At 38.9% G+C, this 22,925-nt stretch overlaps 1 protein-coding gene across 1 annotated transcript; it reads left to right on the forward strand.

The window, feature by feature from the left end:
* The first annotated feature begins 1,191 nt into the window (after positions 1–1,191).
* Positions 1,192–14,693, forward strand: p3h1 (prolyl 3-hydroxylase 1). The gene is made up of 15 exons (XM_062415819.1): positions 1,192–1,653; positions 3,425–3,577; positions 3,924–4,113; positions 4,219–4,350; positions 6,466–6,605; positions 9,001–9,090; positions 9,206–9,258; positions 9,346–9,473; positions 9,734–9,861; positions 11,283–11,378; positions 11,495–11,645; positions 12,879–12,993; positions 13,109–13,184; positions 13,286–13,426; positions 13,921–14,693. The coding sequence occupies exons 1-15, from the start codon at positions 1,192–1,194 to the stop codon at positions 14,404–14,406; spliced, it is 2,541 nt and encodes an 846-aa protein (XP_062271803.1). The 3' UTR covers positions 14,407–14,693.
* The last annotated feature ends 8,232 nt before the right edge of the window (positions 14,694–22,925 follow it).

Consider the following 22,925-nt stretch of genomic DNA (forward strand, 5'->3'; position numbering starts at 1 on the left):
GCTGCAGTTATTTTGGATGCTTGGTTAATGATGCGAGAAAGCTTTGATTTTATCTTTGACCGAGATGAAATTGAACCAGGATGTTATGTTAAAAGTGAGAACAAATTCTATGATTGACTTGTAGACAGTTGTTAAAATGTCCCGACTGACATCAAAGCTCCTGAGTTTCCTCAGCAGGAACAGACGCTGGTGTGCCTTCTTATACACAGACTTTGTGTGGTGGGAAAAGGACGGATGAGTCTTGATCTCTATTCCCAGGTTCATCCATCCCAATAGAGTTCAGAGACCTGATGAATGATTAGACTTGGTTTTACCTTTAATATGCCACCTATTTGTATATAGACTTAACTATGTGCATACAAAGAAGATTGTTAAAATATATGGTGCTTTGCATAAGAATGCAACATGCCAATAATTAGTGGTACTGTGGAATAATCTGTGTTGAACCTCATTACACATAACAGATCTGCACTTGTTTAATAGTTTATTTTCTTTTTATCTCGTTGTTTGCAGACCAACAGCTTGAATTTGTGCAGGTTTTTTATCATTTTTGCTCCATAGAACAAAACCATTACAAACAAACAAAATATGTTGGTCTTTATTACACAATATGGTTCTTGTCATATCAAACAAGACTAACTTAATATTTTGTCATATTAAGTTAAAAAAAATAAAAAAATGTAAAAAGCCCATAATACATGAAAATATGGTGTCAAATGTGCTCTTGCATTTTCCCTTTTCATTGGTTTAATATTGTCTCCATAAGTTTTGTCATTAACACATTTCCATAAATTAGGTGACAACTATTTTATTCATTTATGTTCTACTGTTGAGTCCACTTGGAAGTGTAAAGCAACTGGGCTTTGGAGGCAATGATGATGATGATTATGATTTTATGGAGTTTTCAGTTCACCAGAAATGAATTGTTTTATACACTGTAGGCCTACAGTAGGAAAATCCAGTAGCCTTATTATAATGATTTCTGCATGTGTGTGTGTGTATGTGGAAGGGGGGCGGTGAGGAGAGGGAGAGGAGAGGGAGAGGGTGGGGGAGTTGCTACTGGGGGCTCAACTATTCAAACCCCACCTCCTCCACACAAGTTACTGCCGGGGAAAGAAGTTCCACCTCCTCTCTGAACCGGTGCGTCTCCTCGGTCTCTGATCCAGGCTCGTGTCCCCGCTGCACAGCATCATGGATCCCCGTTACTTGCTTCCATTAGTGAGCCTTCTGCTGCCTCTGTGCATATCCGACACTGACATGAGCAACCACTTTGTTATGGAGCCTTACGATTTCCTCTTCGACACTGCGGTGGAAGCCTACTATAAGGGAGACTGGCTGACGGTTATCCTGAACATGGAGAAAGCGCTCAGGAACAAAGCTACGATCCGTAAGGTGAAGGCTGAGTGCCGGCTCAGTTGCGCCAACAACACCGCTTTCGGCGAGCCTCTGGTCGGCTTGGGAGTTCCTATACCCGGGGCCGGATCTGTGGAGGATCTGGGCTTTTTCCAGAAAATCCTGATACGGGCAGATTGTGTGAAGTCCTGTGAAATTGAGAAACTTGGTACACCAACTATGCATCTAGTGTCTGAAGAAGTGGAGCTGGAGTTTAAGAAGAGGAGTCCTTATAATTACTTACAAGTGGCCTACTTTAAGGTATGAATCTGTGCAGAATGCATCACACTGAACTGAGATCATGTGTTTGCTGTGTAGCTGCATAGAACCATGCACGTCATAAACTGTATATGTTTTCATTCAGGCTTCCTCTCAGAGTAGAGATGTAGCACTACTGTAAATACCCCAACCCCCCCAAAAGCCAAGACAGCCATGCCACGTCTTAAGGTGGAGTCAGCCTCTGTGGAGTCTGACGTTAGGACGTAAACTTTTGGGATCCAGCAGTTTAAAGGCCTAAAGTCTGCTTTCACATGCTCAATATAGAGTGGGTAGTTAAAGTCAAAGTGGTAGTTATGCTTTGTTGGCACATCAGCTGTTTTTAGCTGGAAAAGTTCAGTTAACATAGGTAGATGTTGACAGAGATTGTTATCAGCTTAAATATTCAATTGTTTTTATCAACTTTTACATCCACAATCTTGTTTTGTATGAGTCTAAAGAGAAATATTAATTTTTTAAAACATCACAATTATGAAAGGAAATGGTGCAGCATTTGAATCAGCTTTGATTAAAATCTGTGGATGCGGAAGAAATATAGTCAGTCTAATATTTATATTATAATTTCTATGAATTTTGCAACATATTCAGATTTCAAAGTGACAACATGTTTACAGTATGAAAGAGTTGTTTATTAGTTATAACTCAGCCATCAGCTATCAGCCAGGCTTAAATGAATGACTTTCAAAAGGCTGACAGCAGGTGGTGGGAAACCAAAGCGCTTTATCATCAGTCTTACTGAATCACACAATGCTGCTTTCAGGTGTTTTATTGCTCTATTTTGTGGTAATGACACCTGGTTGTTTTAATTAAAGACCACCGTGTGTGTGTGTGTGTGTGTGTGTGTGTGTGTGTGTGTGTGTGTGTGTGTGTGTGTGTGTGTGTGTGTGTGTGTATGTGTGTGTGGAGAGAGGGGGGCGGGAGTCTGTGGTTAGCCTGAAAGAAGTTGTTCTAGTTCCGCCAGGTCACCAGTAGAGGTCAAAATAACCCACTAATGACACATATCCCCTTTTTTAACAGTAGTTACATGCAGCCAAACTGATTATTTTGGAGTACAGGTGTACTAAACTTGGAGTAGAATATATATTTAACAGCAAACTGATGAAAGGTTGTCAACGAGTCAAGTATAACTGAGAGGAAGAGTCAGAATGATACCTTGCTCCTGTCAGCCATGTTTATTAAAGACGCACTAATGAATATTTCTATATAAGCAATAGTTCAAATGACTATGTGTAATGTAAAAGGTGTCACCTGTATTTATTACAAATGCAGACAGAATTTGGAGAACTTATTAGTGACTTTCAGCTCAGTGTTTGGATTTTACGGCCAACAATGTCAGTTTTGTTTCGTTAGCGTAGCTTTTAGCCACAGCTAATTTCAGCGAAAGGATACAGTTAACAACTAGCTGATGAACATAGTGGAGTGTTTAGCATCTAAAAAGCTACATATTTTTCTCAACAGTCGGTAGCAACAATAGAGCTAAAAGAGAATATTGGATTAAAATTTGACAATTGGATAGAAACACAACTCTAAATGTATGCTAATGTAGCTCTGTGTCTACTGTGTGAATGAGTTATAAATTGGCTAACATGCTATCCAGAAGAATGACGTGTTAGCCAAAAACAACAAGTAGCCAAACAAATCAATAAACGCAGCTTTATGTCATAGAGAATCAGTTTATAGGTTTTCCTCTCAGGTGATTTGATTAACACACCTTCAGTCTAGAAAGGATGAGTTGAGCCTTGTGTGTGTTTTTCAGATAAATAAACTGGACAAGGCAGTGTCAGCAGCCCACACGTTCTTCCAGGCCAACCCAGAACACATGGAGATGAAACAGAACCTGGACTACTACAGGATGATGGCGGGAGTGAAGGAGGAAGACTTCAAAGATTTGGAGGCCAGGCCACATATGGTGAGTGCAAAGTCAGCGGCGTTCAAATCTATATTGTTTATTATGTTTTTTCCTCACATTTGAGTTTTTATATTCAGTGTATTTCAGTAATCGGTTGACATTTTATCACAAGATCCATCGCTGTAGTAAAAAAATGTTTCGACTGTGACATTCCTGTTTTCGTCTTGTTTGATAAAGTCTCAGCTTTTCATTATAAAAAAAGTGAACAATAAGCTTTTTTGTTGTCAAGTTGTTTCAAGTATATATATATAGTGTCAAAACTTTACATTAGAGAATCAATGAAGTGTCAAATAGAAATCACATCACACATTGATTTTGTGAAAGTGACCGTGAACTATCTCCTCAGGCTGAGTTCCTGCTGGGGAAGAGTTATTACAGCGACGACTCTTTCGGTCTGGCGGCTGACCACTTCGAAGTGGCTTTGGATGAGTTCTTCATAGCCAATAAGGAGTGCCGAGCGCTGTGCGAGGGAGCCTACAACTACGACGGGTACAATTACATGGAGTACAGCGCCGACCTGTTCCAGACCATGACAGGTGACGCAGAACATCCTTTGGTTTTTGTGCCTAAAAGATGTTTGAAAGTAGGAAATGTGGTGAGCATATAAATGTGTAAATGTTTGAATGTGTGTGTGTTTTCAGACCACTACATGCAGGTGCTGAACTGTAAGCAGCTCTGCTCTGTGGAGCTGGCGTCGACCGCTGGAAGACCCAAGCCCTTTGAGGACTTCCTCCCCTCTCACTTCAACTATCTGCAGTTCTCCTACTACAACAGTGAGTCTCACAGCCTGGACTGTTTGGTGTTCATGCCTTCATCTAATCTCCATGATCATAATGGAATAAAACCCTAAATCTGCAGTGAGTAGTAAACAAATATAGGCTCAAGAAACAGAGCTCATCACATCTTTATATTATTATTAATATATTTTTTGCTTTGCACAATCATTTATGACAGCACTAAAGCTCAAAATGTCCCATCAGCATGGTTCTTACATCCCTAGAACCCTGACACTCAAAGATGTACTAAATGGTACAAAACACGTTCTTCTCAAAAACTGCTTTAAAACATGTGTAGTACAACTCGCATGCAAAATAAAATTGGCATTTATGCGTAGCTCATATAGCACATCTGGCTGTAAATAAAGGGACTATTTGATTTCTGTATTTTCTATTTTGGAGCCACAAACCACCAAGAAATACTTTTTTACAGGTTCAGCTTCAGGTCACTTGTTTTTGTACCTGTAGATAGATTTGGTTTGCAGTAGAAAATACACATTTTATAAACAACACAAACAATAGATGAACATTATGAAAGTGCTCAAAGCTTCAATAATTAGAACTTGAAAAAAGACATTTAAAATCAAGCTGTTTAGCTTCCTAGACCAGAAGTCTAGAGTTTCAGTTCTTTAAAAACAGGTTTCCACATCATGACATGAAAAAAATCAATTCAATCAAGTCCACAGAGATGACCTACATTTACTACAAAAAAACCCCCACACTGTATGCCATCATTATAATTTAAAGAAGCTAAAAATCACATAGAAATCTAAACATAATGGATATATGTATTTTTAAGATAATCAGAGCATGATAGTTGTATAACTATAGTGCAATATGAATACTGGCTCTTCTTGTGGTTCTGTTTAAAGCTAGTTTAAAGTGGTGAAACTATAAAACCTCTAATGGATGCATTTCATTTGATCTAGGAATGTCTATAATAATAAAGAAGGTTTCCAATAGAGTAAAAGAGCTGAGTTTCAGCAAAGCTTTTATGTCAAGTTTATTCAAAAACACCTCCTGGATTAACATTTATTACATTATTACAGTTGTTAAACTGAAGAAAAACCTGAACGCTCTCTTCCTGAGGATGGAAGGAACTCATTTCCTTCCCTTTGTTTCCATCTTGCACTTCTTCCAGGTTGGTGGGTGCACAGCGTGGCAGCTGCTTTGAAGTACACAAGAGAGAATGCTTTTAAAATGATTCCTGAGGGGTGGCTTGAAACTGCTGTTTTCATTAAAGGGGCACTCCTGTGATTTAGTGGTGCGCTGCCCTGATGTTGGGAGACTCACAAGAGACAGATTTTTTTTTAAAAGAATAGTCAAAATCGAACAGGTGAAGTATCTTTTTAGCTCCTAATATGGGCCAGTGGGCCAGGGTTAGTGATGGAGTTTAAAGTATTTGATCAAGTAACTGAAGTTATAAATAACAATAACAGAGAGTTTTGAGAGTTTTTCAGCTTTTCAGAGCTTTTCGAGCAACAGTTGTTACAAAGCAAAAACAGAGCTAAAAGAGAGTGAATACTGGACTAAAATTTGCCATTTGGACAAAAACACAACTCCACATTTATGCTAATGTGATTCTGTGTCTATTGTGTGAATGAGTTATTAGTCGGATAACATGCTATCCAGAAGAATGATGTGTTCGCCAATTACAACTAGTAGCCAAACAAATCAATGAATGCAACTGTACTTTTTGTTGCCTGAAAAGGCAAAAAAACCTTTTTTAAGCCTAATCTTCGTTAAAGTTAAAGTTAAACCAGCTATTAGGACCAAAACCTGGTCAAGATCCAAAACAACTTGATACCACGCTTCCCAGAATGCAACTCTACGTTGTCTCAAACTTTATTTTAATAAACTAGTGGTCTGCCATAACAAGCTGTATGACATCATCAGGGTAAGTTTCCTATCTGCTCGCCAAAGTTAATCCAAAACCACAGAAGACATTGTACAACATGTGTAAAAGTGGTGGAGTTTCCCTTTAAAAAAAAAAAAATTCTTGAATATTAATGTACCAAAACCCAACAGAAGTACCTTATATCACCTTTTTTTCTGACTAACAAACTATATCCTGCTCTTCACCCTCCTCCTGCTTCTGTCCCGTGTCTCCAGGTGAGAAGTACGAGCGGGCCATAGAGTGCGCCAAGACCTTCCTGTTGTTCCGCCCTAATGATCAAGTGATGGGTCAGAACCTGGCGTACTATTCTGCCGTGTTGGGGGAGGACAAAGCAGGAACCATATCAGCCAGACAGGTAGAGTAAGTCTAACTCACGCAATGCTCAGTCAGACAGCCTCAGTGTGAGTGCAGTTATTTAAGTACATTTTCTGAATCAGCAGTAAATCAGCCAGCAGCACTTCCATTAGCACTCAAATGTACTCAAGGGCACAAAAGCAGCATTCAAAAAGCACTGATGGTAATCTAACGCACCTAAAGATCTGCTGCTTTTGAGTGGTGTAATAAGTAAGACTTTAATGTCCATGTTACATAGCATTTATAATAGCTTAGCAGAGTTTATGATCTTACTAATGACTAAATGATTCTGTCCTGAGGTAATTAGACTTCTGGCTCTCATAAGTGAACTCACCCTCCAGCCTTAGATCAGTTTTTAATATATCAATTCTCCAAAAAAGTAGATTTGGTATCAGAAGTAGTCCATTTCAAAACACTATGGTAATCCTATTAATTTATACTAACCCATTATTAGAATGAAATGTGTTGTTATCAGGGTGGGAAATAAGCACCAGCTAGTAAAATATGAAAGTGGCTCGAACATAATGATTATCTAATGATTAACTATTGAGTGGCTGGAAAATTTGAACATTTATCATTATTTATCATTTTAAAAAGTTAATTTCCCATCCCTGGTTGTTATGTTTTTCATATTAATGGTTGCCTAATAAAATAATTAGTGATTAAATGTAAGAAAAATATAGACTAGCACCAGTCATATCCTTTAATGATCAATAATGCTGGATATTTATATTTTCCTTTAGATTAATTCAAGTCCTTCTTTATTATTAATGTTCTAAAATAACTTGATACTTCAAGAATGAGTCTGGTGATATATTTTATATTGTTTTATTGTGAAAGAACCCCACGAAAAAATTCAACACAACAAAACTGATCCCATTAACAAGTCTTCTTTCATTTTCATGTCATTACTCACTGGAGCGCCAAATGCGTATTAATCCACAGCTGAAAATAGTCCATAACAAATGCACTATATACACCTATTTGGATAACATGAGCTATAAATGACAGTGGCCAGCTGGTTTAGAAAATGACTCATCTACTCCTCCCCTTAAAATGTGTTTAGCTTATTGTTACTTCTGTCTGATGTTTGAGCTTCTCTGTGCAGAATGAAATATGAGTTTTCACATTCATACAGTATGATTTGTGACATCAGCTAAGTCAGTTCTTTGTTAATACGTCACCTTTCAAGAGCAGAGATGTCACTAAGTGTTTCACAGAAGCAATAAAGCATGAAGCACAATAAAAAACAAAATCAATAGCAAATAGAAAAACTACACAAAGGCAAGTCTGAACAAATTAGACTTGAGCTGCTCTTTTAAACGTGTTCACAGACTCCAAACATCTTAAATCCAAAGGGAGAGAGTTCCCCAGTTTAGAAGGCCAACGTCAACAGCACAGTCTGCTTAAAAGTTTGAAGCCTCATTCTAGCAAACCCTGATCAGCAAGACCGTAGAGATGAACACAAGAACTTTGAATTGGATTCTGAATTTGATGAGAAGAGCTACATAAGAATCAGTGTGACATGAGACCTTTTGAAGGACCTGGTTAAGAGTTGAGCAGCAGCATTTTGGATCACTTGTAAATATAATCTAGGGATGTTTAGCTGAGTCAGGTGAAAAGGGAATTATGATAATCAATACAGGAGAATATATAAGTATGAATTAACTTTTCCAAAAACATCAACAAGAAGTCTGGAAGCCAGTCCTGCTCCAATATTCAACTTACATAAGTGTGATGTGGAAACTTGAAGCCTCCAGTGCATAAACACTGAGAATGAACTTTACAGTGAAATAGGAAACATTATGTGTCCAACAGTTAAACCTCTGAGATGAAACATATTCAGAGTTTTCAGTGAGGGAGAAGGAGTGGGTGTCATTTTAAGGATTAAGAGTTAATTGAACTTTTTTTTTCTAGAAAAACCACATCAGACACAAATCAGATCAAATGCAAATGAAATATCTGAAGGGAGTCTTTAACATTTCCTAAAACTCAGTAGGAACCAGTGGGCTTGGGACGGAGAGCCATAGACAAATTGGGAAAGTTGGAACATATGTAGGCACATTACAGATTGTTGATGTAGGTTAACGGGACATATTGACAATAAAAAAATATATAGAATAGCATCAGCCATATCCTTTAATGACCAACAATGCTTTATTTAATTCAATTCTATGTTTTTGAAGACACAATTATAATGACACATGATCAGACCTAATTAGTTTTTCCCCCCAAAATATGCAGAGGTGATGAATAAAACCTCTTTTTTAGCAATAACCAAAAAATAAAACATATTATGTTCATTTTCTACTTCATGAGTAAACAATTCGTTGTTGTTTTTTTTACAGGAATTTTAACAATTAAGGTAAAATAAATATGTTGTTTTTGACTCTCAGGTGGTGAAAGAGTACATTCAGCAGTCCATGCTGGAGAAAGAGCTGCTGTACTTTGGATATGAAGCCTTTGGAATCACCTTTGTAGATCCAGTGAGTGAATAAACCATTTGTCATCCATCACCTTCTGCTCATTTCTAGGCAGCACTGAAAAATAAATGGAAGAATTTGACATTTGAATGAACTGCACGTCTTTTTTCACATTCAGGACACGTGGACGCCTGAAGATATCATGCCTAAGAAACTGAGAGAGAAGCAGAAGTAAGATTTAAGACACTCACACTCACACATTGTGCAAATGTGTCGTTAAAGTGATGTTAATCCGTTATCTTATCCTTTGTGTCTCAGGGCCGAAAAAGAGGCGGCGGCGAGGATCACAGAGGAAATAGGAAACCTGATGAAAGAAATTGAAACCCTGGTTGAGGAGAAGAAGAAGGACTCGTCAGACTTGTCAAAGATAATTACGCCACCGGAAGGTCAATACGTTTTAAAAGTCACAGCTGATTGTACAACCAAACGTCCACATGATTGACTCAAAAAATCCATTTATAACAAATGAAATGAGTGTTTTTTGTTTTTTTTGTCACCATCCAACTAGATTATAGTATTGATTTTAAAATATAGAAAACGACCTCAGAGCAAAGTCAAAATCGTGTCTTCCACAGCCAAACTTTTACTATCCTTGGCCGGTATTGTGTGTTTTAAAGTCTCGACTGTGACCCATGTCCTCCTCTAGGTGGCGCTCCGATGCATGACGGCATCCAGGTGACCATGACGTCCGCTCAGCTGAACGGCACTCAGCGGGTGCTGCTGGACGGGGTGATCAGTGATGACGAGTGCAGGGAGCTGCAACGCCTCTCCAATGTGAGTTATCTAAAGAACGGAGAGTTCACTTTACTGTGCTACATCTAAAGTGGTTAGGAACTTCTCATATAGCATATGGAAGTGGGCCACTTTAAGAAATGATGCGGCCCTGCTGGCCTTCTTCCGGCCTGGATAAAATTGGATGTGAACCTGAAATGGCCCACATGTAAAATAGCAAATATGGCCCAAATATCCTAAATCAAATGTTGCCTTTTTTGGTAAAGATGTAGTGATCTCAGGTATGTGTATTCAGAATGTGGGCTAGTTCTGGTTTATCTGGTTTTTCTTGGTTGACATACGCCATTGTTATGGTTTGCTTGTGGGAAACAAACCATCATATAGAAATAGAGATAGAACTATTAAAAGTACACAATACTTTCCTTCTAGCGAAACATGTATATCACACAGTACAGCAACTACATTTGATATGTATATTAAAGCTGAACTAATCAATGTTTTTATATCAATGTAAAATGTGAACAGAGATTCATCCTGCAGCTCCACTGAGCCTTTTAGCTTCTTTTAGCTCGATGTATTGGTTTTCCGGCTCCACAACCCTGCTGTCATCGAGCTCATTTTTCAAAAAAAAGATTTAAAAGAGAGTGAATATTGAACTCACATTCAACAGATGGACAGAAACACGTCTTCATGTGCGCTGGATGTGTAAACAGGCAACTGTTTGCTAACATATTAACCATAATAACTTAATACAGTGATAATATGTCAGTGGTGTGTTTACTGTTTGTTCAGCTGTGGCCAAAAACATCAGTTATTAATGCAGACGTATAAAGATGCTGTAATTCATCTGAAATTTAAAGAGATTTAAATATATTAATTATATCACATGATGACAAATATACTTACTGATGTAAAAATAAGCAACAGTGCACTGTGAGGTGTTATCTAAATGACTTTTCTGTCATTTCGAATGCTGTCTGTTGGGTCTGTATTATTTCATGTTTTTGGCTTTTTATTAGAAATCAAGTTGAGTAACCTTTCAAGCAGTCATCAGTTTCCAGTTATTTGTATTCATTTATTTATTAAGTTTAGTTTGTCTTTAAACTGCCTGGGAATAAATAGAATAGAAAATAACATTCTGAGCTTAAACTTGACATTTTGAAGCTATCACAACATTCCTGAGAGGGTTTTACATGTAAAACTGTTGCAGATTAAATTATTATCGTCAAATGCAACAAGTTGAATAAGACACAAATCACTAAAATTACAGGTAGTAAAATGTTTTAGAGGTTGAAATAATTGTCCAGTTTTTAAATAAGAAGGTGTACATATGCCTTTTTCCTCAGAAATATTGGAACTCTATTATGTCACCCATTGTCTGTTTTTGTCCTCGCTCTGTTGTGTTTTCCATTGTGTTTCTCAGCCCATCATGTCACAGTGTTGATGTTGTACATATTTCCCAGGCTGCTGCTCTGAAAGGGGACGGCTACAGGGGGCGTCCTTCCCCCCACTCCCCCAGTGAGATGTTCCAGGGAGTCACTGTCCTGAAGGCTGTCAAGGTCTGTAGCTCTGCTGCTTCAAGCATAAAACATAGCAGAAACCTGAAGTGTTTAGCTTCACCCACATGGTTTTAACCTGGTACCTGCTATTAAATCATGCTTCCTTCCCCCTGCAGCTGGGACAGGAAGGGAAGGTTCCACTGAAGAGCGCCCGTCTGTTCTTCGACCTGAGCGAGAAGGTGAAAAAGGCTGTGGAGTCCCACTTCAATTTGGAGACTCCGCTCTACTTCTCCTACTCTCATCTGGTCTGTCGAGCTGCCATCGATGGTAAATCAGATTAATACATAATAATTAATGCATAAATACAACCAAAAGATGGATGGGGAAAAAAGGATTCAGCTGTGTGTTGTCAGACAAGCAGCATAAAACAGATTTGAATAGTTTTTCTGACAATAACCTCAATGTTCTACAACAGCAACATACACATCTCCTGGATAATTTAATACTGCTTTTAATATTTAAACTTTGAGATTTTTCTGTAAGTCTGGCATTGTAAATGACTTTAAATACTTCATTAGCCATGAGACTATGAGGCTGTTGCTATGGAGATATCAGAGTCAGCCTTTATGGCATGACAGTTGTGCCTTATTCATCAGTGTGCGATGGGACATTTTAAACACAGAAAAAGATTTTTAGCCTGCACCTTAATTATATTTTGTAGTGAAATTATTAGCATAAGAAAAACAGATGAAATCAGAAAATATCCACTTACTACATACAAGGCAGAGATGCTGAGAGACAGACACTGTGAGTAAGTGTCCAGTGGTTTGTGAGCACACAGAGGAGACATTGAGAAAAGACAACTGAGTAAAAATGAGTGACAGAGGTTTTCATATATAGCACATTCCATGCTATGAATTTGCTAGAGAAGAGTGCATCCTTAAGTGAAGACTTACATTTTCCCATAGACAGTGTTAAGTAACTTGGAGCTCCTCTGTGGCTTGGAAATTCAATTATAAGTGCAAAAGATGAACAATTGCATTTGAACATATCCAGTTCTTTGATTTTTTAAAAATGTCAACGATACAAGCCTATGTACATAAAATGAAGTGAACTACAACTCCCAAGGTGCATTTTGGTAAAAATGATTAAATTACAGCTTAAAATCAGAGCTTAAAATTCTCTCTATAATACACTCAGCCACTTAAATGAATTCTCTTTCAGATATTGGTTTAGTTTTGGATGAATTCAGCAACTGAAACAAAACATTCTGAATTCATTACAGCTTTGATTAGCTTATTCTCAATAGCAGTGACTGCAGAGGCTCATGGGTATTGTAGTACGTAGAACTATTCACCAAACCAAACTGATCTTGGAAGGAAAGTTCCAGTTGCAGCTGGATCTAAAGTTGATGAGAGCTGAAAGTATAAAATATATTGATTAGTGCAGCTTTAATTAATAAAGAATAAGCCTGAATAAATTAGTTGAATTAAAATGAATAAGATTTGTGTGATCACAGCTTGTAATGTTGGTCCTCTCTCTGCTCTGCTGGTTATTCAGAGAAGCAGGACCGTGATGACCTGAGTCATCCGGTTCACGTGGACAACTGTCTGCTGGTGTCTGAGCTTAACGAGTGCATCAAGGAGCCTCCTGCATACACACACAGAGACTACAGGTGAGCACACACACACACACACACACACACACACACACTACAGTGGTAACAGGGTGTGTTGATGACTGCAGCAATGTAACATTCCGACGTGCCCCCCCCCCCCCCCCCTTTACAGCGCCATCCTTTACCTGAACGACGACTTCGAAGGAGGAGATTTCATTTTCACAGAGCTGGATGCCAAAACTGTCACGGTAAATATTCATCCACGCTTTCACCTGCACTGACAGCCTGTGTCAGTAGAGCAGCTGTACATTTATGTCATGTCATGTGCTGTATATTGGGACTTCTCCAGGCTGAGGTGCGTCCGCAGTGTGGCCGTGTGGTCGGCTTCGGAGCGGGGAAAGAAAACCCTCACGGCGTCAAAGCCGTCACCAAGGGTCAGAGGTGTGCTGTGGCTCTATGGTTCACCCTGGATCCTGCTCACGAGGAAAAGGTACAGACCATCTGCGGAGAGTGTTCATTCTGTCCTTGTAGTATTTACTAGAAGCAGTTTCAACTAATTTACAGACTGTTTTGCTGTAAACTTACATGTAATTTACGAGTTTTGCAATAACATCTCCATGGAGACCAAAATTTTGCAACCTTGATTGATTTGGAAAGCAGGAACTTTAGCAATCTAAATCTTTAATCTAAAGCATGCCACACACTCACAATGGTCCATTTGTTGCTGCACAGTAATAGGAAGACTGGTAACTGTTAAATAAACAGATAATATTGTTTCAGTTTTTGACTGCCAGCAGACATTTGAGAACAATGAAACTGTTTATGTTGCTTTAATTTTTTTTTGGAAATGCACACCAAGATAGAAACTGAAACATGAAAGAACCTGATTTAGTGTGATTAGAGCTTTTGTTTGTCTCTGGACCCGGTCTTTTGATTCCTAATTGGGTAATTTTGATTTCTCTAATATTTCCTTTTGTTCTGCAGGAAAGAATCCAAGCTGAGGATATGCTAAAGATGTTTTCCACCCCCGTGGATGCAGAGTTTATGAAAACAGACAGCTCAGACCCCCAGCCTGCAACGCCGGAGCCTCCCGCACAGGCCGACCAGGGGAAAGCAGATAATAAACAAGATGATAAACCAGCAGAGGAGAAGCAGGACGCGCCGGCTGATACGAAGAAGGACAAAGTGGAGGCGAAAACAGCCAGCGGAGCAAAAACGACGACAGGCACTAAAGCCGCTAAAGCAAAAGCTGCTCCAAAAGCAAAGGCCAAAGCTGGAGAGCAAGCGAAAACCAAGACGGACAAAGCGAAACCTGCCTCTAAAAAAGACGGAAAGCAGACGGTCAAAACACAAGCCAAGCAGGTAGACAAAAAGGACGCAAAAGCAGCCGCGAAAAAGACGACGAAAGTAGCAGTCAAAAAGGATTCCAAGCAAGTGAAAGACTCTCAGAGCGACAAGGTAGAGCTGTGATCAGACAGCATCTGTGACTCTCAATATGTGGTGTCTATTTTCTAGAATTTATTACAAGAGGTTCTGTGTGGGTGGGCTGAATGAAAGGATATGGTGCTAAAATTTTCATTGGTAATCGAGGACAGAGTTATTATTTTTGAAAACTAAAATGAGTGTAAAAAAAATAACCAGGGACTGCTGTAAAACTCAAATCCTCACTCAACTACTTCAATTGTTGAGTTTCATCTCAACCTGACTTTTCTTCAGCCATTTTATAATATTTGTGATGTCAGTTGTGGAACTGGGCACAGGTGGGTTAAAAGGGAGAGGGGAGAGAGGGGGGGGGTTCAAACCAACTGTGGAAACCACTGAAATAAAAGTGATGTTTCTAAATTGTGGTTATTTTTTTATCATGCAGTACTCCATGTTGTCACTAGGTGTCAGGATAGAAGCATTTTTCAGTCACTTGTAAATCCATAACAAGTTCACTACCGTTAGAAATCCTCAGGTGGTGAACTACAAGGTTCTGGGAAATCCAGCTGCTGTCCTGCTGTGACAGTTTGAAACCTGAAGACTTCACACTGTTCATTGTTCTGCTATCGCTTAACTTCCTTGAAGCTAAGCAGATGTCAACAATGATTATTTATTTATTTTTTATCTCAGGGCATGCCTCAAAAACTAATTTGGAGCCCTGTTTTCACTTTGGAGGCTTATGTTGACTTTCAGATTTCGTCATCTTATTCTCCCCTTCTACCCACACCCACCCATTTTACCCACAGAGACAGAACTGGTAGAGAGCACATCCTTAATGGTGCATCTCCAGTGGTGGAAATTTACTCATAACCAAGTGCATGTACTAAAGTAGGGGAGACTGGGGACGATTGCAACACTTGCATTTCTCTCAGTTACTCTTAGACGAGACTAGACTATTTGGACTTTTATTCCATAAAAGGCTGTGTGCCTGCAGGTTTTTAGTTCCAACCAATCAACAAGACACATGATTCAGCCAATCAACTGTCTGGAGACTGAGATCAGTTGGAAGTCAGAAGTCTTTATGGAATAGTTTGGACATGCCTGGACTAGACCAATCAGATTTTTTACATATTAAACTTACATGGGCCTGCTGATTACCCATACCATTTAAAGATGATCACATATGTCATTCATAATAATTATTTGAATAGAAAACGTCAGATGTTGCAACTGACCCCAAGCCTGACATTCTATGTAAATTCATTTACATAGATAAAATACATTCAGTTTCACCAAATAACCTTAGCTTTTTGTCTCAATGATGATTTTTTGTATTAAAAAAAGAAGAAGAAGAAAAAGTACTGTTTTACAATAATATTAGAGAATGATCTATTAATACAATAATATTATAATATTATTTATCTATTTTGTAATATTTGGGATCCACTCTGTTAGGAACCCTCTTCATCATTCTTGGCATACTGAAAAACAAACAATACAATTTCTACTTTTAGAAGATTTCTTCACTGTAATGAATATATATATACACGGTCGCCCATAAAGTTGGAATAATTTAGTTTCAGACACATTCCTCTTTTTATTTTCTGTTTATACACATCAGTGATCACCTTTGACCAGGTGCAATGGGATTGATCAATACAATTTTGAGAATATATACACTTTATCTATCAAGAATAAATCACATTGTCACAATCATTTCATGAGAAGAAGTAAAAAATGTATTCCAACTTCATGGGCGATCGTGTATGTATGTATATGACAGATAATAATGGCTTTCTATGTGCTAATGTCTAATAAGACTTTGCAACAAGGAACAAGGGACAGCTATTACTTTCCCTTGTGGCAACTTTTCCCAGTCTTCCCTTCAGTACATTTCAGCTACTTTTACTTTACTTGAGTATTTTTATATGACTTGATATTTCTAATCTGGTACTTTCCAGTTGAAACGTTAAAATGAACCTTCCATGCGTTTATTTGGCAGATACAGTTACGGTGCTTGCACATATGAAGTTGTTAAAATGAGCTTTTCCTTGACCGACATTAAAGTTATGCTTACGTGTTAATACATCAAAAATAATAATCTAAAATATGAGATATTGTCACTTTGAAAGATAAAGAGAAAAGCGGCACTTGAAAGCGGGTCATGTATTTTTCTGGACTTTTACTTTCTGTACTTTCTGTTTCAATAGCAGATATCACAGCACAATTGACAATAAAAGACAAAAGCAGAAGACATTATATACAGACACTAAGGTGAAGAAATATAATAAATACAACTTAACAATAATGTTGGAACAGGCAGGTTTTCCACAGTGGTAAAAAATGATCACAAGAATCTTGAACTGGATTCTGAATTTAATGAGGAGTCAATTTAAAGACATCCAGCTGTGAATTATCATCTCCATCACAGCTTCATGAGACATTACAAGTCTGTGTCTAAATGATATAATAAAAGTTTAATCACAGCTGTACTTAACTTGTCATTCAACCACATCACAGTACATACAGTATGCTGTTCTTTCTATAAAGTCTTAGTGGCCCTTATAAGCAGCAATGTTCTGTATACTTCACAATATTAAAGGCTGAATTGAACTGGTTTACATCCTGACAACTGAGTTTCTAACAGCCTTATCAATAGTGGGACTGAAATTGTAGTTTTATTGTCACTTCCATAATACAATCTCAGCATACATGGTAGCAAAATGCCATTTTCGACAGATCAGGGTGTTCACATTTAAAAACAGGCACATGAAAAACAAAAGACAATATTTAACACATTTAAAGACATAAAAACATAAAAAGAGCAGCTTTAAGGTAAAGTGCTGTTGCATTTACACGTGCAACATGAGGTCTGATTATTTTTTGTAGTATTTGTATACGTTTTGATTCTATGAATTTGCTGTGGAGCGCTCTCTCTCTCTATCTCCCTGAGTGTGTGTGTGATGGGCTGCAGGTGAGCTGGGTTAATTGAATAATCATGTCTGAGTGTACAGCTTGTTCCTGGAATCTGATTGGGTCCTACCTTCAGGCTTGTGGTTTTTAAGGCCAGCTTTCTCCACCTCCAGCAGGCTTTTCTCACCCCACTTCCAACCAACCTGCCAGCAGCTGTGTTCCGGTGTAAAAATGTTGTAGGACGTTTTGCTCATGTGAAATACCAGCCCAAGTGGGAGGAGTGTTTTGCTTAGCTTTAGCTTTTTGTTTGTTATTGTGCTGTTAGCGCACCCTGTAGCTACCGATTTTAAATAAAACCACTGAAAAGGGAAGTATCGATACTTCATACCTTTAAGATATCGACTGAAATAAATTGATACCAGGAAGTACTGAAAGGTGTCCTGTCAAATGATACCTGCAATCGATCCTTCTTGCACCCAGAGCTAGAAAATATGACTAATTATATGGACTTGCTCACAGCCAATCAACACAAGCCTTCTTTGATTTAATGCAATATGTGACTGGCCCACTGCCACAGCAGCTACAACCCATCTGTGGTGAAGTCGTGGTGAATTTGAGTTCAGCAATTTAATGTTTATTTTTTTCACATGATGGGTATGGAATGAAGTGCTGGTGCATTTGTATCCAAATGTATCATCTCATGGCATTGGAGGGAGGGAGAGATGGGGGGCAGCAGAGTTCTGATGGCTTAGGGGGAGATACTGTAACTATTGCAGGGACCTCCATAGCACATTCTGATGTCTCTGTTCTTAAATATGGTGTATATTTGTGTGTAAACATATAAAAAGTCCTGTTAGCAAGGGTAACCTTGCTAACAGGACTTTTTATATGTTTACAACCAATGTTGCCAACCAATGTTGCCTCATTTAAACAAAGTTTGCATTTCGGTGGACATGGCCGAAATACTGCTGCTTCTAACCTTGCTAACATAGTAATAATTGATGAATTTGCTCATAAGGATGTTTTGAACTAAACATGTAATTATAATATTATGTTCGAAAATGAGTGTGACATGAATATCAACCAATATCACAAATATACTGTAATGTTTCTACTGAGGCTATATTAACTGTTATATTTTCACACCAGCACACACATTGAAATTAAGGTATCCCGAATAATAGAGACTCTAGTGTCACTCCACTGCTGCCCTACATATGAAGGATATGTGTGTCAGTGTGTGTGTGTCAGTCAAATGTTTAGTGAAACATTCCTTCAGCTCTGTTCAAACACTGCAGTCGGAGCTGACGCATGCACAACCTTTCCTCTCAAACACGTGTGCAATGCAAATCTGCACGCAACACCCACCGCTTCACCAACACACAACCTACACACACATACATATTCTGTCTATGTAAACACACACACACACACACACACACACACACACACACACACACACACACACACACACACACACACACACACACACACACACACACATATACATGCACACACACAGAGAAAATGCAGAAAATGTTGAGCCTAACTTTGATTGAGCTCACTGTGTGATTAATGTGAAGGGCAGATGGACTTGAAGCGGCCGTCATGCATAAACCAACTCCCAGCCTCCTACAGCATAGAATACTTGAACAGGACCCTCTCTGCAACTGTGTGTGTGTGTGTGTGTGTGTGTGTGTGTGTGTGTGTGTGTGTGTGTGCGTGCGTGCGTGTGCGTGCGTGTGTGCTTTACTGTCAGTGCTTTCTTTGTATCTTCTTACTCTTGTTCGATTGAAAGAGGGAGACACACAGGCTACTTTGTTTTTCTGTGTATTTGTGGCCTATGGATTTGACCATTGTTTCTCCAAAAGAGAGTGGGAAAAAGAAAGGGGAGGGTGGATTGAAGAGGAGAGGGGGGGGGGAGTTTGAGAGTACAGTAGACAACGAAGGTCTACTACGTGATTGGTACACCCGTCTCTGACTGTTCTGTCCACAGTCGCACCACGTTTCAATACATTTTTAAGTGTATCCAAATTTCCTTGTTAAATACCACAAAAAGTGTTTGAGTGTATTGCTATAAGCCTGTACGTTTGGATATATGTGTGTGTGGCCACATGGTTGTTCCTTGTTGCCATGGCGACATGGTGGGCATGGAGACAGCGGTGGCAAGTTGGGGTCAGGCACAGCGGGGACGCGGAGCTGATATTAACTGTGACTTAGGAGAATAAAACAGCAGGCTATCAAGGACTGACATGACCTCCGTCTCTCTGCCCCTCCAGCTACCGGCAGCACATCCAAAGGAAACTTTTCATTGTCCGACGTTTTGGCTGCAACTTTCAAGATCAACCTCTCACTTATCTCTGTAAACCCTTGCTCAGCGCTCTGGGAGATGTGTGTGTGTGGGTGTGTGTTTTTGTGTGAGGTATTGTCCCTTCAGTGAGAAGACATGTCAAGCGATAACAAAATCCTGAGGGTGATTTTTGAAGAAATTGGGCATATTAGACTCTGAATATTAAAGTTTTAATGGGAATATTGAAGTGGAGATATCCGAATACTCATCAAACAGGCAACCTCTCACACTGGACGACTGTGAGGTGTTACAGTAAAAGACAAGGTCAAACTGTAGCTGTCAGTTCCATTGCTGCTGCCTGTCCATCTCAGCACCCTCCGGCCTCTTGTCTAAAACCAACCTTGTGTTAGCGACACAGAGGGATCCATTGTTTTGGTGGCTGTTCTGATGGATGCCTGGCCGATGACTTCAGCTCCGCCATGAACTGTCTCCTTATTCTCCTATAGGACTGGGATCACAGCCGTGCCGGTCTGGGCATGGGACCACAGCTGAGAGGGAACCAGAGGTCCAGTTAGATGCTGGGCATGTATAGCTGTGGAGGAAGTTGATCTATAGATAGGGACTGTTGACAGGATAAAAAGTTTTTAAATGTCTTCGTTCTATGTTTAAACCCACTCATTACAAATGACATATACTTTACTACTATATACACATTATATTAATTACTGACTGACTACCTGCCCTTCAGACAGCCACTGGTTAAGTCTATATTACTTCCACACACGTTGTCGCGTCATAAAACCTAATTATGTTTTATGCTATGCTATGGAGTGCAGGTGCAAACAACCTATGTGGTTGTTTAATTTGGAGGACTCATTGTTTCAGTTGGGTGCTGAGCAGGTAACTTATTTTCTCTGAAAACAGATCCCAGACAGACAGCTGTAAATAAGGCTGATGGGAGCCGTGGGACTGAACCAAAACTGAAACAATGAGCTAAAAGAAGCTAAAAAGCCCACTGTACTATTTAGCTTTAAGGCTGCTCCAAGTTTTAATCTCAAGCAAGGTAACTATCACATCATATACTGTAGCATCTGTTAGCATGAACTGCTTGAGAAAGAAATGACTCCCTCTTATACTTCTTGTCCTGTATGGTCATGTAAGTCGACTGACCCAGAAAGTAGCATTTTAAGCATATAAATTACAGGCATATTCAGCCTATGTCATTAAAAACTTCAAGATCGTTTGAGAAATACTATTTTGTGTGTTTTTCAATTGATCATAAATCCAAACATAGCGTGGTTTACTGGTGGTAACAGACATTACTGATTCACAGTATTAGATATGGTGTTATTGGGTGTTTTCAAAGGCCTGTCAGTCTAAATCAGTGTTTTAAAGTTTAACGATGAGGCTACACCCTTTGGTTTACATTTGGATTAGAGATAATGCCTTGTACAAGAGTTGTTCAGCAGTGCAGGTGAGGATCTGGTTAAAGTTGTGTTTCAGGGGAGTAGCCTGAATGTTTGTTCAGCACAGTGTGGAGGAGCTAATGTGCCTGAATAAACTACAGCACCAACAGCCCAATGACATTTTTATTGGCCACCATAAAAACTGGGTGTAGAAATAATGATTCTTTATGAATTCCACGCACTCCACATTATCACACAAATGTGCAATTTCACTGTGAGTGAAAGCAGAGGTCTAGCAGTCTGTGTGCATGGAGGGTTCATATGCTAAGCACTGTGTTAGCCCTTGTGAAGGCATTAGCTGCTCTTTGGGGAACAAGTTCACAGTGCTAGGGGGTATTAGGTTAAACGCCACGTTGATATATAGCGCTACTCCCTCCAGGAATCCTCATCTCCCATTCCTTTCCACCTGCACCTTCCTCTTCAAATCTCTGGCTAGCACCCATAAGCCCCTGGGTGAACAGCAGTGATTCTTGGAGGCCGTTTTGTCCCATCAAATGAAGAAGTCGCCGCCGGTTGTTATGGTGAAGGAAGGCTTGGGCGATGCTTGGCTCAGTGCCACCCACTTACAGGGAGACAGATGGGAGAATAAAAGGATTTGGAGAGATGAAAGTCAGGTTGGAAAAGATGTTTGAATGAGGACAGGGTACAGAACATAGCATAAGAGGGAAAAGTATTTTACTATGTGACAAAAGGTGCATAAGTTGGTGGGAAAAGACAGCAAAAAAGGGGAAGTGGAGGAGACAGAGAGGGGGAGATCCTCCCTCACGAGACAGCAGGTACATGACACATTTTTGGAATAGCAGCCGATAAAAAGGCAGCAAAGAGTGTGAGAAAGGTTCTGTGGACACTAGTTGCTAAACACCAGGCTAAATGCTCCCAGACAGTGTTAACACCTTTGCAGGATGGAACCGCTTTACTTTTATTCACAAGTTAAATGTACTTTTCATTGAAGTGACTTGTTTCACTAACCCTAACCCTTATTTGATATGGGAATTTGAAATGTATACTGTTTTATAAAGGTTTTAAAGAAATGTTTTGCAGATTTATAATAGTGCTCTATGTTTCTTGAGGTGAGTTTACATTATTGCCATTACTACCAAAATTGGTAAGAACTTGTTTTGGTGAGCTGATTCTGTACACAGGACAGACATGACTATATTTAACACAACATAGGCCTAATATTAACCCATTATATAACCCTTACCCTATTAAAAATACACAAAATACCATAAAACATACAGAATATGCTAAAGTTAAAAACAACACCTTATTTAATGTGCTAGAGATATACCATTCAAGAGTCCAACAGCTTCAACATACAATACGTCTTTTGAACTGTCGATATTTAAAAAACAAAGTTGGTCATAGCATTTCCTCTACAGATTGGATATGCTGGATGAGAAGAATCATCCCCAATGATATTTGGAGCTGATTTTTGAATATGAACTTAAAGAAAAAATGGGGACTAGCCTATTATTATAGATGTAGTCTAATGATTATCTTTGTTTTACCAGTAGTCAAACTAATAAAAACCAAACTGAGAGCGCAAGTTAGCACTGATTTGTAAAATTGGAAATATAAAAAATCTATAGAAATATTTAAAAATATTAACTCATCCTCATCTTTCCTGCAGTATTTGCAGAAATACTGAAACATTTGCAAACCAACCAGAAACCAAATTTTATATGTCCATTCTGGATGTTGCACCAATAACCCAAAACAAACCCAGAGCACAGCCATGCTGTCTGAATGGTAACACCTTGCACATAAACAGTCTTAACAGGGATTGGTTGATGTGGGAAAACGTTTCGGTTTCATGAAGATGGCACATATTTGAATATGAGCAGTAAGGAATTCAACCTTATGATGTGAAAAGACTGAAAGTATACAGAAAAAGA

Source organism: Scomber scombrus, chromosome 3 (genome assembly GCF_963691925.1).
Source record: "Scomber scombrus chromosome 3, fScoSco1.1, whole genome shotgun sequence".
NCBI lineage: Eukaryota > Metazoa > Chordata > Actinopteri > Scombriformes > Scombridae > Scomber > Scomber scombrus.

Bases quoted from the DNA above. Each gene is read 5' to 3' on its own strand.
- p3h1 (XM_062415819.1), top strand. From the start codon at position 1,192: ATGGATCCCCGTTACTTGCTTCCATTAGTGAGCCTTCTGCTGCCTCTG. The intron at 3,578-3,923 runs GTGAGTGCAAAG...CTATCTCCTCAG, and splicing joins TGGAGGCCAGGCCACATATG to GCTGAGTTCCTGCTGGGGAA. The intron at 4,351-6,465 runs GTGAGTCTCACA...CCGTGTCTCCAG, and splicing joins GCAGTTCTCCTACTACAACA to GTGAGAAGTACGAGCGGGCC.